Source organism: Equus caballus, chromosome 24 (genome assembly GCF_041296265.1).
Source record: "Equus caballus isolate H_3958 breed thoroughbred chromosome 24, TB-T2T, whole genome shotgun sequence".
NCBI classification, from domain to species: domain Eukaryota; kingdom Metazoa; phylum Chordata; class Mammalia; order Perissodactyla; family Equidae; genus Equus; species Equus caballus.
In genome coordinates this window covers 30,567,524-30,584,468 of record NC_091707.1, presented here as the reverse complement: position 1 = coordinate 30,584,468, position 16,945 = coordinate 30,567,524, and the positions used below count along the sequence as shown (strand labels likewise).

The 16,945-nt window shown below is 42.5% G+C and overlaps 1 protein-coding gene across 49 annotated transcripts in view; it reads right to left on the bottom strand.

Moving 5' to 3' along the window:
• SIPA1L1 (signal induced proliferation associated 1 like 1) overlaps positions 1-16,945 on the bottom strand; it is a 359,658-nt gene that overhangs the window by 36,863 nt on the left and 305,850 nt on the right. For 21 of the 49 annotated variants that reach the window (XM_023628022.2, XM_070249962.1, XM_070249965.1 and 18 more), the window contains 4 exons: positions 9,891-10,040; positions 5,005-5,129; positions 2,662-2,724; positions 2,105-2,223 (listed from right to left, as the gene is read on the bottom strand). In XM_023628022.2, coding sequence (XP_023483790.2) covers positions 2,105-2,223; positions 2,662-2,724; positions 5,005-5,129; positions 9,891-10,040 — 457 coding nt within the window. The remainder of the gene's footprint in view (positions 1-2,104; positions 2,224-2,661; positions 2,725-5,004; positions 5,130-9,890; positions 10,041-16,945) is intronic. The other 28 variants (XM_070249967.1, XM_070249976.1, XM_070249979.1 and 25 more) reach the window with 3 other exon arrangements.

The window sequence follows — 16,945 nt, the reverse complement described above, 5'->3', positions numbered from 1 at the left end:
GATGGCTCTAACGAAAAAGGCAGACAATAACGATGGTTGGCACTGTTGGAAGGAATGTAAAGTGGGCAGTTGCTGTGAGAAAACAGTTGCAATTCCACTCTTGGTATATACCTGAGAGAAATGAAAACACATTCACACAAAAACTTCCACATGAATCTTATGGCAGCGTTATTGAGAATAGCCAAAAAGTAGAAACAACTCAAATGTCCATCAATTGATGAATGGATAAAAATGTGGTATGTCCATACAACGGAATATTATTCAGTCATGAAAAGAAATGAAGTACTGATACATGCTACAACATGGATGAAATTTAAAAACCGTATGCTAAGTGAAAGAAGACAGACACAAAAGGCCACACATTGTATGATTTTCCATTCATATGAAAGGTCCAGAATAGGGAATCCATAGGGACAGAAAGTGGATTAGTGGTTATCAAGGGCTTGGAGGGGATGAAAAGAGTTGGGGTAACTGCCTAAAGACACAGGGTTTCTTTTTGGGGTGATGAAAATGTTCTGGAATTAGATCAAGGTGCTGATTGCACAACTCTGTGAATACACTAAGAACCACTTAATTGTACACTTTAAATGGGTGAATATTATGGTATGTAAATTATATCTCAATTAAAAAATTGTGTATAGAACCCTTTCTACACAGGGGCTTAGTTGCTTAGTTTTATAGTTTACCAAAGAAGTAAGATTTCTGGATAAAATAATATTTTAAATTAGATGGATGCAGGAAGTCCAGATACTCGGTGGAGAGTAAGAGAAAAAAGAGAGAAGGAATTGCGTGTGTGTGTGTCTGTCTGTCCATCTGTCTCCCGGCTGAGGACAGAACATGCTCCTCACTGGCTGTAGGTACGGGACAGGAGGGGGACACTCCAGTTTCACCCCAAAGCAAAGCATCTCTTCTCCTTAAAAACAATCGAGCCCATTACTGTAGGGACGCTACTCAAGTTTCTCTCAGTAACAACTTGTGCGGTATAAAGCCTTCACTCATTTCTCCTATTTGTAGGGCAGAACGTCTTCAGCTCTGTACCTGTGCTGGAGAATCTGACAGCCCCTAGTCACGGGTGGCTATTCAGCACTTTAAATGTGGCTAGTCCACACTCAGATGTGCTGGGGTGTAAAGTACATAATAGGTTTCTATAGAAATACAATGTGAACCACATTGTCATTTTAAATATTCTAGTAGCCAGGTTCTAAAAAGTAAAAAGAAACAGGTGAAATTGACTTGAAGAATATAGCTTATCTAACCCAACCTGTCCAAAATATTATTTTACCATGTAATCAATATAAAAGTTATTAACGAAAGATGGGAAACTCACAGATCTGGGATAACCTATCATTTAGAACATCACATTTCATCGGCAGATCTCTCCACACAGCCTAGTACAGGGTGCTAGCTTACACATGTGAGCATGTCCTCTCCTTCTTTTAGCTTCAATATTCATTTCCCTACAGCAAAATCTACATGAGCCCTCCCATTAAAAGTTCTCTGAGCATCTTATAAAGTAGTAAACATGAAATACAGCATTTCCTCATCCTACAGAATGACATAACTATAAATACACATTCTAGTGTATAGACAGACCAAGGACATCAACTTCATTTAAAGGGGGAGGAAATGATAATCTCTTAAATTCCCAATTCTAGCTGTAAGTGATAAAGAATTGCATGTTACTACGGTAAAAGGACAAAACTGTGTATCGCTATGGAAGACAGGAGACACAGGAGGCAGGGTCCTCAGGCAGCTGTCTGTCCCCTTGACTGATGCTCCAACCATATCTCATGGTTACAACTGTGTAAACCAATAAAACCCACTTCTAGCACATTTCCATTCCTATCATTTTAGGATTGTTTGTGACTGGATTACAACACCTTCCATCGAGATCTGTGGGGGTAGCAGGTACATACCCATGAGGAATTTCGATTTATCTCAAAGCGACCTTAGGGCCACTGGCAGCAGAGGCCTGCCTCTGCCCGGACGACTTCCTCTTGGACCACGAGGAAGAAAGAGCAGAGCAGACCTACACCATTTTCACATCGTAAGGAAAGCACATTGCTAGGAACCTATTATTTTTATTATTTTACAATTAACTTACATGCCCTTGTTTGTTTGGAGACAAATGAACCACTGGATCCTGACGCATTAATCTCCCACTGGGGCTCTCTCGGAAAGCTGGCAGTACCTTTGATACTGCTGGGAGATGGCATGTTGGCTCTGGAATATAGCACAAGACGTTATGGTGCAGGCACCAAATAGATCCAAGCACATGTTGACAAATGAAGACGGCTTGCCACTGCATCTCTCAGGTCACTGACCAGCGAACTCTGAATTTCAGCAATAAGCTTGTTGAGAGTTCACACGATAGGCAGCATGTCAGAAACTAAGTGGCTGATGGATAAAGCTTGCAGATGGTGACAACGTGTCACATCATACACATTAGCATAGCCAAGTACCACCAAATCAAAGGCCATGAACAACGCGGCAGAGTTAGGAATCAACTTTTGGTTTGGGCGGGAAAGTCTAGAATATATGGATTAAATTTATGAAATTCATTCATTGCGAAGTGTGGCTAACCTAGCTTGGTCTACGTTACCTGGACAGGCATGGATGCAATCACGTGTTACTTACCATGACACTTTGGAAATATTTTACCTGTATATTCATGCTGCTCGAGGACAAAAGAATTGAAATCCTGAGGTCCTCTATAACTGTAAGCTAAGCACAACAGAAAAGACACACAGCAACTAGTTTACTTAAAACAATTGCTTCCTTTTGGACTCCAAGCTGGCGTTCAAGATGGGGTTCCAAAGGTGACGGGTAAGCGATCTAGCTTCTTTAACACACCTACGGCTAACAGCAACAATTCTGGACTTCTGCGACACCATTCCTAACACGTAAAGGACTGGGCAACAGACTCTGACTCTCTCAACCATTTCCAAAAGTAGAGAGGCAGAAAAACCGACATCCACTGAGATGAGTGAGCCAATTAAGCAGCTAAATTCCTCGTCTCCACTGGGGTACCAGTTTATAACGGACGGATGTACAAAGACAAGTGGGTCTGGCTAACAAATAAGAATCTCTCAACATTTTCAACCAGTGACCTGCATGTCATTAGGGAATTTTGTTCTTACAAAATGAGTGCACAAAGGGCAGCCCTTTATACACTCGATAGAGTGTACTCAGTCATGAGAATATAACAATGATTTTTCTTGATTTCTCCCTAGCGTGATTTATACCAACTAAGCCCCAGATTCTGATATGCCAACTAGAAAAGTCTGGGTTATTCTAAAATGCTAGAATGTCAAAATTATAAAAATTTATTTTTATAAATAAAAAGTTAACTTTTTATTTGAAGCCTTAGATTTTAGATAGAGAAAAGCCACCACTTGGTAAAAAAGGTTTCTCTGGAAGGTTCTAGGGGTATCTTATTAAGGAAAAAAAAAAAGGTACACCTTACTAAAAGGATGAACAAATGTGTTAAAAAGATTCACTGATATTAATTTCAGAGTCTTATCTATTAAGAGTGGGATGCCACTAAACTAAAGTGGATGCGAGGAAAAAAAGACTAGAGGAGGGCTTATGTGAAAGAATGAATACAGTCTAGGACGAACCTTATAATTACCCTTTCCAGTCCCAGGATCCCTTTTCATTCCCCGAGTGACTTCACATGAGTGGGAAGTGTGACACTGAACACCGCACAAAGGGCTTGCTGGCAGCTTTGCTCAAAGCCTGCACTAGGAGCCAAAAAAAGCTGCCAAAGTCATGCTGAAGAAGGGATCCTTTGCACATGTGTCGTTACCATCTCAACAGTATCAAAACATATGGGATTAAAAACATTCTGTCAGGAGCAGAACAGCAGATCCGAATATGCTCAGGTTTTTTGTGTTGGGGTGGGTGGGATGGGAGTAAGAGAATGACAGATGGCTTCAATAACAAGGCACATCTCACTGAAGTTGCTGGAACAAAGCATATCTTCAGAAGCTAAGAATTAAATTTCTCTTCCTCAACTACTGGCTTAGCTGAACGCATCTCCACTCCCTCCTACGTGCACGGGTAGTACAGCTACATGGGCACAGTCATTAAAACACAATAAAACAAGGCGTTTGCAGAGAAGATAAAAAGATGGGTCTTTGCCTTAAAAGTTTATCTTTCTCAGCCCTGAAAATTGCTTCTTTTTATCCCATATTGATGGTAATACTACCAAAAATAAGATAAATGGGGGGGGGAACCCCCATAACAGTCTATATTCAGGTCCCTGTTGTATCAACTGTGTTAATACTAAATCAACTGTGTTGATGCTGCTGTGTTGAAACTTAATCTTGTTTCATGGGAAAACTTTACTGTATCAACTAGTGTCGTAGGAGAACAACTGCTCAGAAAGAGAGAGCGAGCGAGCGGCGTGCCAGAAACCCAAACGAAGGCTCACTAATGCAAGCCTTTCCCACCCAGCTGTTTCATGCTGCGAAGACATGTCCTCAGCTGACAGCTTAAGAGCAGACGGGGGTGAGGGCGGGGCTGGGGGCTGGGGGCTGCATCTGAGGAGGAGAGAGATCTGACCAAGCTACAGACGGGACTCAACAACAACTGTACCTCTTGCCCACTTTGCACATAGTTTCCTTTTTTTCTACTTGACATTAAGAATATCAAGGAATCTCTCAGGGCACTTATCCTAGGCAAAAACAGACAAACACACAAGGGGGAGGGAGGTACTTAGGACACATGTGGTTTGGAAGTCTGGCATTTGAATCCCGGTGCTGAAAATAATTCCTAGGTCCTTTCTGTTTTGAAATTCGGGGTCAGTTAGAATTCCTTGACTTTTCTCTCGGGTCTTACATGTCGCTTTTATTTACACATAATCTAACCGAGACTGAACTCTCACTCACATTTATTAACCAGGGCTGTATTATATAACCGAATGTTTTAATGACATCAAGAAGTGGCCAAAGTCACCTTGGGATAAAAGCAACTTGCTTTTTGTAGAAATTAGTTACTTACCCATCTGGTCGGCAATGCTATCTTCACTTCTTTGCCAGCTGGGTGTGGATTTTCCGCTGCCACCAATATCTGACTGGGTGTTCTGCCTGTCAATGGAGGCTGGGGATCTGCGGCTCACTCCGAACCTGTGGCAATTTCCCCAGACAAAGGCAAAGACGACATCAGGGACCTCACCCAGAAAGGGAAAGTAGTCCTGGGTGTAATGAACTGAACTCTAATGACAGGTACTACTAGTTTTGCTTACATGTCTGGACTTGCGCACACATCCTTGTGCAGGTGTACATGGGTGCAGAACGATGTATCTTGTTATGGTCAATATACATTCCTCTCTTCAGAAAAGTATGTACACTAAGTGTATAAGCTGTAAACAAGGGCCAGAGCCATGAGGAGTGAGCTACCCTAAGATGTATAGACTAAGAAACCAAAATCTTTTAGCCTTTGGGTAGTCAAGTTCAGAATGTCATTCACAGCCAAAGGAAAGATTTCACCAGCCTAATGTTCCATGTACATCTAGCAATGAGTACATTTCAGAGGTTTCTCTTAACTTGGTAATCTGCTAAACCCCTAAACCATTCATTCTTGGAACAAGTATTTTCTGAGTACTTGCGCTACAGTCTGAAACACTTCTATCACTTACCTTACACAGAGACCACTTTCACAATGTATAAATTTTAAATTGCCTTTGGGAGGGGCAATTTAGAAGTAGGTAAACGGGCATATATAGGGACAAATGTCTATTTCTGGAGAGAACATTTAGCTATTTAATGAGCCAGTTTTATTTTTCCCTGTGTAGAATAATAGTAATATAATATATGCTTAATTAAAAGCATATGCCTTGATTAGCAGTATCAGCAAAGTAAATACTGACTGAGCCCAGGGAAAAGGGTGTTGAACTCAAAGATTCCTGTGGAAATTTACAAATTTGTGTGGGGTTACTAATGAGTATGAGTAATGTACACAATAAAACACTAAACCGGGCCTGAATTAACTGATGCACGTGATGGCTGTCTTATTTGGTACAAACTGATAATCGCATGAGGAGACCAAGGGGTGCACTGGAAAGAGCAGGGGATCAGGGGGAGGAGACCCAGAGCCAAGTCCAGCTCCCCCACCCAAGGTCACTCTGGTTTTGTCTCCATTTCTTTCTTTCTTTCTTTTTCTTTTTTTGTGAGGAAGATCGGCCCTGAGCTAACATCTGTTGCCAAACTTTCTCTTTTTGCTTGAGGAAGACTGTTGCTGAGCTAACATCTGTGCCCATCTTCCTCTATTTTATGTGGCACACTGCCACAGCGTGGCTTGATGAGCTGTGCTGGGCCTGCGCCTGGGATCCAAACCTGTGAACCCTGGGCTGCTGAAGCAGAGTGTGCATACTTAACCACTACGCCACCAGGCCGGCACCTTGTCTCCATTTCTTCACCTGTAAAATGGCAATTCCACTATATGGATTCAGGGAGAAGCATCCACATACAAGCATTTGCCAAGTAGAGAAGGCCATAAAATATTTTAATAAAACTAACACTATGGCCTCTCCTAGGTACTTCTGCACAAATGACAATTGCTTACAAACTCGATCATGATCCTCACTAAACAGTTACCTCCATTATTAAAAACGAACAAAAACCTTGATTTATGAAAGCTTCATTAAAGATGCTCATTTCAAGAAAAAATTTCACTAATTCTGCTCTTTGCCATCTCTTCCCTAAGTAAGATTCTTGTTTAGTTTAGGACAGTAAATATCCTTGAACTGGCCCTATGATCCTATTCAAAGTTTGCACTAAATTAGGACTTTTTTCAAAAAGGCACAGAGATAAAAGTTAGAAATGGATTCTAATCTTGCTTTTACTCTTGGAAGCAGTGGAAGCTAAAGACAAGTTTTTAAACCTCTGAATTTAAAGCCAAACATTTTTCTGGCTGTCTGGTTTTAAATAAACAGTAAAGTAAGGCTGTCCTTAAATTCTGCCTTGAAACACATTTTCATCCAACGAATTTTTACTTTCAGTTCTCGCACGCACCCCTCATTTACTGTGTGCCAGGGTATTAGAGACACGAAGATGCCGTCCCTGAGCAGCTCAGACAAAACCTGTTCCTATTTCCCTCCGTGCCCCTCTTCGAAAGAGCATTTAATGGATTAGGAGTCACAGTCCAGATCTGAAGGAGTTTTTAAGCAATCATTTGGCTGATACACGAAACATGTTCAGTGACCAAGAACTCTCTACCTCGTGAGCCAGCCCACTGCTCTCCAGAGAGGGCTGACGGCTTTGAAAGAGCTTCCTCATGCTGGGCTGGAAACTTCTCTGTAACTTTCGTCTGTTGGTCTCAGCTGCCCTCACAGACAAGTTTAGTCCCTCATCTAAGAGTGCCGGAAGGAAGCTTTGGTGGCCTCCTCGCCTCCACAATTCTCATCTTCACGTTGTACATCCTCAGTTCTGTTTCTCACACCATGGTCTCCCGAGGCCTCATCTACGGCATCCATCGCTCCCTCTGGACACGCCCTGCCTCGTCCACATTCCTCAACATGTGTGGCCGAAAACTAAACCTCCAACGGTGGTAGAACAGACCGTATGTCTTCAACAGCATCGCTTTTTAACTACCTCCCATTCCCATGCTAAGCTTGTGCAGGTGCCCCTCCCTGCTCCTGAATTTAAGTCGAGCAGGTATTATTCACCACCCTATTAAATTTCACTTCTCAACTGCCATGGATGGTCTCAACATCCTCACACCAGCAAGTGGGCAGGCACAAATCAGACCCACGCAGACAGCGGGCCCACTGAAGTGGAGGGAGGACAACAAAGGAACAGGTTACATTTATGGATAACAACTGTGTCCTGACCTATTGTTCTTAGCCCATGCTTTCGAGCTTCGCCAAGCGTAACTTTAGTGAGCTCGCAGCAGACCACACACGCTCCTGCTTCACTGTCAACCTTACATGTCTGGTCTTACTGGCTAAGGTGTAGAGTAGAGGGAACCACTTTTCCCTTGCCGAGGGGAACTTTAGGATCAAACCTGGACTCTGAGCAACGCATGTGAGTCAGACAGTGAACCACCGTCTCTTGCATCAGTGATAGAGGCAAAAACTGCTTAGGATCGAGAGGAAAGCCTTGTATCAGCATCATCTTATAACAAATTGCCCCGGGTTAAAAAAAAAAAAATGTTATACTGTATAACAAACAATCACTGATAACCTCACAAACAATGGGAGAAACCCTTAACACTACGTGGGGCAGGGTGGGGATTAGATGTCAAGTTCAATACCTATCACCTCATTAAAAACACTGTGCGGCACGGGCCCTGGACCCACATGTCTAACATTAATATTCCCCAAAACAACCATGTTTCAACTTAGGTTTGGGTATACTTTTAAAGTTTATCATCACTTTAATTCATTAGGAGAAAATGACGCTTTTTGGTTGTTGTTAGCTCATTTATATTTGATTGCTGTACTAACACTAAAGTTGCAGTGAATTCTTACTTTTGAAGTCAAACCAAGACGTTTAAAATCTACTAATTCAAACAAGAAATAATTCGTTGGGCTCGTGGTGTGCTATACCACTACTACTAAACTCCTAAAACCTTTTGCAGGGAGTCATGAATAAGAGCTGAAATATTTTTCTAATTGTCACTAAAGTAATTAAAATAAGAAACGTGCATGTTAGATATGAAACCCAGGAATCCTGAGGGAGACATTTGGGGGCGAGGGAGGGAAGCATATTTTACAGTGGTTTTATTATCTACTTTCTGCTAGCATAAACGTTTAACAACAACAAAATCATACTTAATAGCTGTAAAACCCAACAAAATAGTATAGGATAAAAAATACCCATAATGAAGGTATTCTTAGTAAGCGTGATTCTTTTATAACACGTTAAAATCTCAAGAAAGTAAATAAATCATGTGTGCATTTGTTAAAAATATATTTGGGGAAAACTTAGGCTAGAAACATCAGGTTTTTTGGCTTTGTTTTGGTGAGGAAGCTTGGCCCTGAGCCAACATCTGTGCCAATCTTCCTCAATTTTGTACATGGGATACTGCCACAGCATGGCTTGATGAGTGGTGTAGGCCCATGCCTGGGATCTGAACCTGCAAACCCTGGGCCACCAAAGCAGAGCACGCAAACTTAACCGCTCCGCCACCAGGCTGGACCTGAAACATCAGGTTTTTTCAAACACCTCACATTTGATTTTCAAATGGTTCGAGTTCTTTGTTGGCTTCCCCAGAGAGCTATTGAGGCGTGGGGGTCCTCTTCCTCTGGGCAAAGGTGGCTTGTGTGTGCCAAGTAATGTTTTGTTGCTAATTACTTCCCAGCTTCAGACATTCCAGGTTTTTTCCCCCTTTTTAGTAGACTGTAAAATTATGTATATTTAGCTTTTTACTTGGTAAGTCTTGTTAGAAGTAAATAGTTACTTTTGGGTGTTTAGTGCTTTCAAACAAGATTTAAAAAAAAAAAACCAAACAACTCACAGGCTGAAATCACAGAGGATTTTTGAAATGTGAGAAGAATAATTTTAAGCTTTGGATATGAAGATCATTTCCCCTACTTTAACGACAATACAAACTCCAGCACAAGCAATATACTACTGAGATCACTCTGGATGAAATATTAAGAAGTGACAAAATCTGTACTATGAAACTAGACGGTATCTATAACACAGAAACTGATGTAATTTAATTTCTCTACCATTGTGTCCTTAGAGATTAGAAAATGATAGACTTCTGAACCAGCCATTAAAACATTTTTCTATCTGGAATATCAACCACATTTTCCCTTTTGCTCTTTTGTAAACTGATCAAGGCTGGCTGAATGGAAATCACTTCACATGTCTGAATTACAGATGAAAGACAGTGATGTCAACCAGGACCGTCCACAATGGGGCCAAAGGCATACCTACCCTTCGGGCATGGATTTTTGCCTGTAAGTGCCCCCACCAGAGCCAGTCTCGCTGGACGAAGATAGGCTGCTAGGGGAGTTTCGACACTGCTGGGATCTTGCTAAAGCCATGGATGAGACCGTCACATAGATGTCTGATCCAGGAGACAGCCTGCGTGTGCAAACCAGAATACGAAGTCAACAATTTACAGAGAAAATCCTAACGCAACGCATGCTGGATAATTTCATACAAATGCGACAAAGACAGTGACTTCATGGAGATAGTGAAAATGAAGCCAGTTGGAAGCCTATAAAAGAAACTTTCCTATGAAACTACTCCCTAAGGAAACAGCTGGAACACTGCCTTGAAGGGGGCAGGGGCTGGTGGCATCAAAAAAATAACAGGGGGAAGAAACCATGTATGTTTCCACAGGCTGCCAGAATTCAATGGCTGAATTGCTTATGCAGTTCCTTGTACGGCAGTCAGAGGATAACTGAGCCCCAGAGATACTAACACAGCAATTAATTCCAGTTTTTCACATGGGTCTCCCACAGTATATGACCACAGCGAGACTGGTACATTCTTTGCATGCGTCTTTGTTTCCCAATTTTATTACTCAAAGTCTGGAATGAATATTCAGATTTTGCTATTTAGTATTTATAAATGTGATTGATAGTAACATCACCATATAAAAACCTCCAAGAAAAAAATGCCTAGAATTGCGGTTGTTGAATTTAATTGGAATTGCCTGATTTATATAATATCACAGTAGAGCGTGCTCCACATGGCCACCTAACACATCTGTTTCTAAAGCTGTGGATCCTTCGCCCTGGTGACTGGCTCTCGACATGGAAACCAGAGCTTTGTGGTCAGGACAGATGTTTATCTCCCTCGACCTCCTCCACTCCAGTCGGCAATGGGGCAACTGCTCAGATATCAGTAAGTGATGCTGACAACTGTGACTAGGTGTAAACGAAACCTCTTTGATTTCCAGAAGCAAACGCTGGCACACGTCATTTGACCCTTGCAGCAGGGCAGGCCATTTCCATTTTACACCTGAGGGAGTGGAATCAAAGTCATTTGTTCAGTAAGTCAGGCCTCTTGCTTCTAAGTCCACTGTACTCCATGCTAAATTACTGCTGTCCCCTATAGAAGGCTGAGTTTCCTTTTCTTAATAGGACAGCTTGCAGTGGGTCTGCATGGTCAGATGATTTTGCACGTAAGGTGTCTTATACTTAAGCCACAGTCCTGAAGCTTTGGGACAGAACCTGATTTACTGAAATGCAGTGAACCTATGAACCTTCTGTCACAGGGCAGGATGGGGTTTCACGGATAGGAAGTTGAAAGAAAGAATAACAGAATCACAATGAGAAGCTTTTCTTTTTCTTCTCTTTTTTGTTTTTGAGGAAGATTAGCCCTGAGCTAACATCTGCCAATCTTCCTTTTTGCTGAGGAAGACTGGCCATGAGCTAACATCCATGCCCATCTTCCTCTACTTTATATGTGGGACACCTGCCACAGCATGGCTTGCCACGAGGTGCCACGTCTGCACCCAGGATCCGAACCGGTGAACCCTGGGCTGCTGAAGCGGAACGTGTGCACTTAACCGCTGTGCCACCAGGCCAGCCCCAAGCTTTTCTAACAGAAAAAGAATAAAGATGGATAATAAAAAGTATAACTCCCAAGGGCTGGCTTGGTGGCGTAGTGGTTAAATTTGGTGCACTCTACTTCGGTGGTCTGGGTTCATGGGTTTGGATCCTGGGTGTGGACCTACACCACTCATCAAGCCACGCTCTGGCAGCGACCCACATACAAAATAGAGGAAGACTAGCATGGATGTTAGCTCAGGGCGAATCTTCTTCAACCAAAAGGAGGAGGACTGGCTGGGGCTGGCCCGGTGGCACAGCGGTTAAGTTCACAGGTTCCGCTTCAGCAGCCTGGGGTTCGCTGGTTTGGATCCCAGGTGTGGAACTATGCTCCATTTGTCAAGCCATGCTGTGGTAGGCGTCCACATATAAAGTAGAGAAAGACAGGCACGGATGTTAGCTCAGGGCCAGTCTTCCTCAGCAAAAGGAGGAGGATTGGTGGCAGATGTTAGCTCAGGGCTAATCTTCCTTAAAAACAAAACAAACCAAAAAAATAAATAAATAAAAGAGGAAGATTGGCAACGGATGTTAGCTCACAGTCAATCTTCCTCACCAAAAATTTAAAAAAAAAGGTCTAACTCCCACATCCTTCTATGCCCAAGGGGAAGATCTCTGACTTCAGTGCCAGATCTTTCCCCTCAGAGAGAAACCTGACATCTCCAGCTGTTTCCTAGATATCTCTATTAAACACCCTCACCAGCAATTCAAATGAAGCCTCCTGAAACCTAACAGATTTTTTCCATTTCCCCACCTCCCAACACCCCAAATCTATCCCTCCCATATTTGTTCTCTCAAGCTAAACACTTCGAAGACATTTTTCCCCTCCCCTTTCCTCATCTTCCACAGTCAATTGGTCTAATAAGTTCAACCATTTAGTGAGCACAAACTATGTGTCAGGCATCCTGGGTGCTAGTCTTGAAAACCCAGAGACAAAGCAGATAACTGGTCTCCAACCTGCTGATTGTCCCCAACCTCCTCCCCCGTGCCCCCTCCCCCCAGCCTGGATCAGTACAACAGAGCTCTGTCTTCCCACTTCTGGGCTCTGTCCACCCCACACCTCCAATCCCCCCACCATCCCAGGTCATCTGACTGCTGACAGCCTCTCCATCACAGCTTCCCTCTGCCTACAGGAGAGAGGACCAAATGCCTGGCACTCTCTTCCAGGCCTTGGACCATCTCACTCAAGCCCATCCTCATCTCCATGCCCTTTACCTGCCTCCATGCACCCTGCATTCTGGGCACATTCAGCATGCCCTAGTTCAAGCTCACCCACCATATTCATACCTTTATTCATCTTGTCCTCTCTGCCAGGAATGCCTTTCCCCTTTTTTACTCACATAAAACCCTTTTTCTCCAAGGCCTAATTCCAATATCATATCTCCGAATTCACAGATTAATTAGAACTCCTCGAGTTCCACGACAGTCTGTTCTTTGCACCATTATAGCACATCCTATAGAGTGGTTAGTTTCACGGGTGTCTATCTCCCTATTTAGATTCTGTCCTTAAGGGGCAGGACTGAGCCTTATTTATCTTCACGTCTCTTGTTGCTTAACACAAGAATGAAGGAGAATCCGTATTAGCAGCGGAGAAGATGAAGAACAGTAGGTGGGCTCAGGATAAGGGCCCACAGTTACTTCAGATGCCCCAAGCCAGGGGTTTTCAACTAATAATAAAGTGCCAAAGTTTTTGACTAATTTGCCAAAACCATTATAACAGATTCAAAGTTATGCTTTCTTAAACATGAGAAAAAAGGATGACGGAATTACTCCAGACACCCTTGTGCATATCATCAATCTGACATGTAATGGCAAAAGGACTTAAGTAACAATGCCTACTCTGGTGGTGTGAAATGGGCAAATAAGGACACCAAGGATGCTAGGTCCCTGGGCAATGTGATGAGAAGCTAGTAAAAGAGGCAGAGTTCCTAAGCTCCCCGACTACCATGAGCAATCTTGTTATTGCCATACAGACTTGGAGAAATATGGGCTAACCACAGGGCTGGCATCCTCATGAGCACGCCAGGCTCAGGAGGGGGGCATGTGTGGGCAGCTATGGTGGTGTCAGAGACTAGTAGGTTCTCAGAACACTAGCTCATCCCTACTTTGGGCAACGTGTTTTGATGAGAAAGATTAAGATATTTATCTGGGTACCATAAAACAGTTATCCCTGTATTCTTTTCCATGAAGACGTCTCCCAAGTTTCTCACTATTTATTCTGAAGGAATTGGAAGGGTACGGGAGGGGTAGGTAAAGACAACCAGGTAAAGATTAAGACACAGCATGAATGCAAATACAACAAGAGACCACACTCCTTTCTGCCCTAAGAGTCTGGCTTTACAGGCACTGAATAGAGAAACTTCAAATCCAGTCTCGTCTTTTAGCTGCTCTGACGTCCTTACTGTGCAAAGGAGGAGGTGTTTCAGAAGATGGGAAAAAAGGAGACGGCAGTAGAATGTTAACGTGGTTGGGGTCAATGCAACACCTGGGGGCCCGATGACTTTGTAATTTTTCTCAGAGTAAATAAGTCATGCCAATGAATTATATTTATGGTGAAAGTTAAAGTGTTTCTGCTTCTATGGGAAGCAACAATATGATTCCATAAGAAAAGTCAAGATGTAACTTTTATATTTATATTTAGAGCTTGCTTTTCTTACCCTGCTCTCCAAAACAGACATTAAGCTAAAAAATATCTCATGTTAGTTCTCAACCTAAGCTCTTTTATTTGGCAAATGTATCAGAAAATTCTACTTGGTTGCTGGAGTTATCCCAAAGGGAAAAAATAGCATTTCCAGAAGGCCGGCATTCATTCCCATCCCTTTTCTGCATTTATATAACTCAATAGCGGCTTTGTTTCCCTACTGTTCACACACACAGAACACACATACAGCAATTCATGGAATGCCACCCAAATGTTTTTACGACTCTAGACGTATGTGTAGTGGGCAAAAAAATGTCAGAATTATCCCTTATTCTGATGACTTACTCTTTTCCAAATACTGTGCATGCGATACCATCACACAATATTATTTGAGAATAGACCTAGCTCAGGGAGTGGGAGGTACCGCCTGCCAGGCGCTGGCTGGCCACTTCTGCCGGAGATAGATCACTACTGGAAGTTGGGCTGGTTGCTGTCCTGCCACCTTGGAAAAAAGTAGCCCCCACGTTGGCCTGAATAGGAAGCCAGCATGCTGGCCTCTTGCTCTGTCCCCTCCACCCGCTCTATTTTAAAGGTTGCTGAGGCCAGTGAAGGGTTAGTGCAAGATCGCAAATCTTTTCTTCTCTTTTGAGATAAACCCAGATCTTTCTACTCTCTCTTAGTCTTAACGAGTCCTGGACATTCTGGATGTTAAAGCCCAAACAGGTTTAGAGGCCTAAGATTAATACATCTTTCAATTGCTGTGAGATCTTTCAATTCTGTGGAATATAAGGAAACATCTTTTTAAAAAAATTCTCTGGTCACTGTCAGAAAGGAAATTTCCAAACCTTTTAGCACTAATTTCAGTAGATTCTCTTCCCTACATTTGTCTAAGTGTAGCCAAGAAATAACTAAGTGTTTTTAAAGTAACTGACAGTGAATATTCTCTGGGGCTGCTTATCACTTCCCTCTGCAGAAATAAAACACCAGGGCTTTTTCATTGTACAAAGATGCAGCAACTGAAAGTCATGATCATCAGCCCAGGAGACAATACCTCCACAGTCTGCAAGACTACACTTAACACCAGCTTTTCATTTATACGCAGTGCGTTTCATTGAAATGAAAACAAAGAGTTGAAGGGGATGGACATTTAGGAAGGGACCGTCCAAGATCAATATCAGTTCCTCATTTTTCCAGAGCATTCTCACACCAGGATAAAAGGGAGAAGAGAACTGTCAAAAAAAATTCCCCTATTTCTAATAAAATAACCCCTGTTCCCACCACACCCTTCTCATGAATCAACTCACAGGACTACACATATGGTATTAACATTAATAGATTCTTATTAAATTGATCTCTCCAGATGGTGATTATAATTTATCAATTTATGGATAAAGAATTCTCGGTATCTGAGGAGCTGATGATAAAACTTTTCTTGAGTAGTAAGTTTAATTATGCCTCTATTTCCCGCTTTTTACTCCAAAGTGATAGCACCGCTTAGATATGTCCAAGGAGCTAAGGCCCTCTGCAGCTCAAGCGCAAACAGTGGAATGATGGTCAAAACAACTGAGAGGGTTTCAAACAGGAGCAACGATTGACAAATTAGGTCCATAATTAAGCACAGCATTTTACCACAACTCAGCAATTAAAACACTATTCACCATGGAACAGGATCAAGTTAGTCTGTCTTCAGTAATGTAGATCAACTAGGATTCTTCCAGAATTATGTCAAAAAAAAAAGGTCTCTAAAATGATTCAAGGTAATGTAATTTGGATGCTATCCCCAGAACAGACTTTGAACAAGCTGTCTTCAAATTCAAGCAACTCACCACCTCCTCCCACTGTGGCCTTTGTGAACCACAGCTACCCCTGGTTTCCTCACCATACAATTCCTATCAGCTGTTCAGACTGGATTGTGAAATCCTGTTCTGATGAGTCTCCTATGACAAGGTCAATTTACAACAAGAATAACTCTTGTACAGTTAGGAAGATACAGCAATTCATCACACTGAGATCAATGGAGCATCACTTCACAGCTGCTGGCAAGCTGTTAGAAGTTCACAGCCCGGCATACATCATGGGTGCCTCTCGAGAAGAGTCAATTTTATATCGTAGATGATTATAAAGAACAAAAAACAAAAATAGATTGCACACAGGACCAGCTACATAATTTGTGGGACTAAGTGCAAAATGAGAATGTGGGCCCCCTCATTGACACAGCACTACAATTTCAAGATGGTGACAGCAGAGCATTAAACTCAGCATGGATCCTTCTAAGTGTGGGGGCCCAGTGCAACTGCTCAGGCTGCACGCCCATGAAGCTGGTCCTGACTGCAGCACATATGACTGGGCCCCCTCAGCATACAAACATGCATGCACTCGCCAGGAAGTATTTCTTGGATGGCATCTAGGTATGGTGGTGGATTTCCTTCATGTAGCATGGCAGCTAAGATAGGGCACTGGAGTCTGATGGCCTTGATGCTAACCTCAGCTCCACCACTAACCAGCTATGACTTTGAACAAATTAAATTATTTTATCTTTCAATCCCTGGGCATCCTTATCTGTAAAAGGGGTAAAGAGTAACCAACTTATTGGGTTGTTGGGTGGATTAACTCATAAAACTCACACGGACTTTGAACAGAGCTTGGCACAGAATAAGAGCTCAGTAATAGCTACCTATAATTTTCAAGTAAAATGTAACTGTCATGAGAGCAGTATAAACGGAGTGCAGAGGGGCTCAGGCAGGTTACAAGTCAAATCTTGTTGGGAAACCTAGAGGAAAGGAAGCTTTATG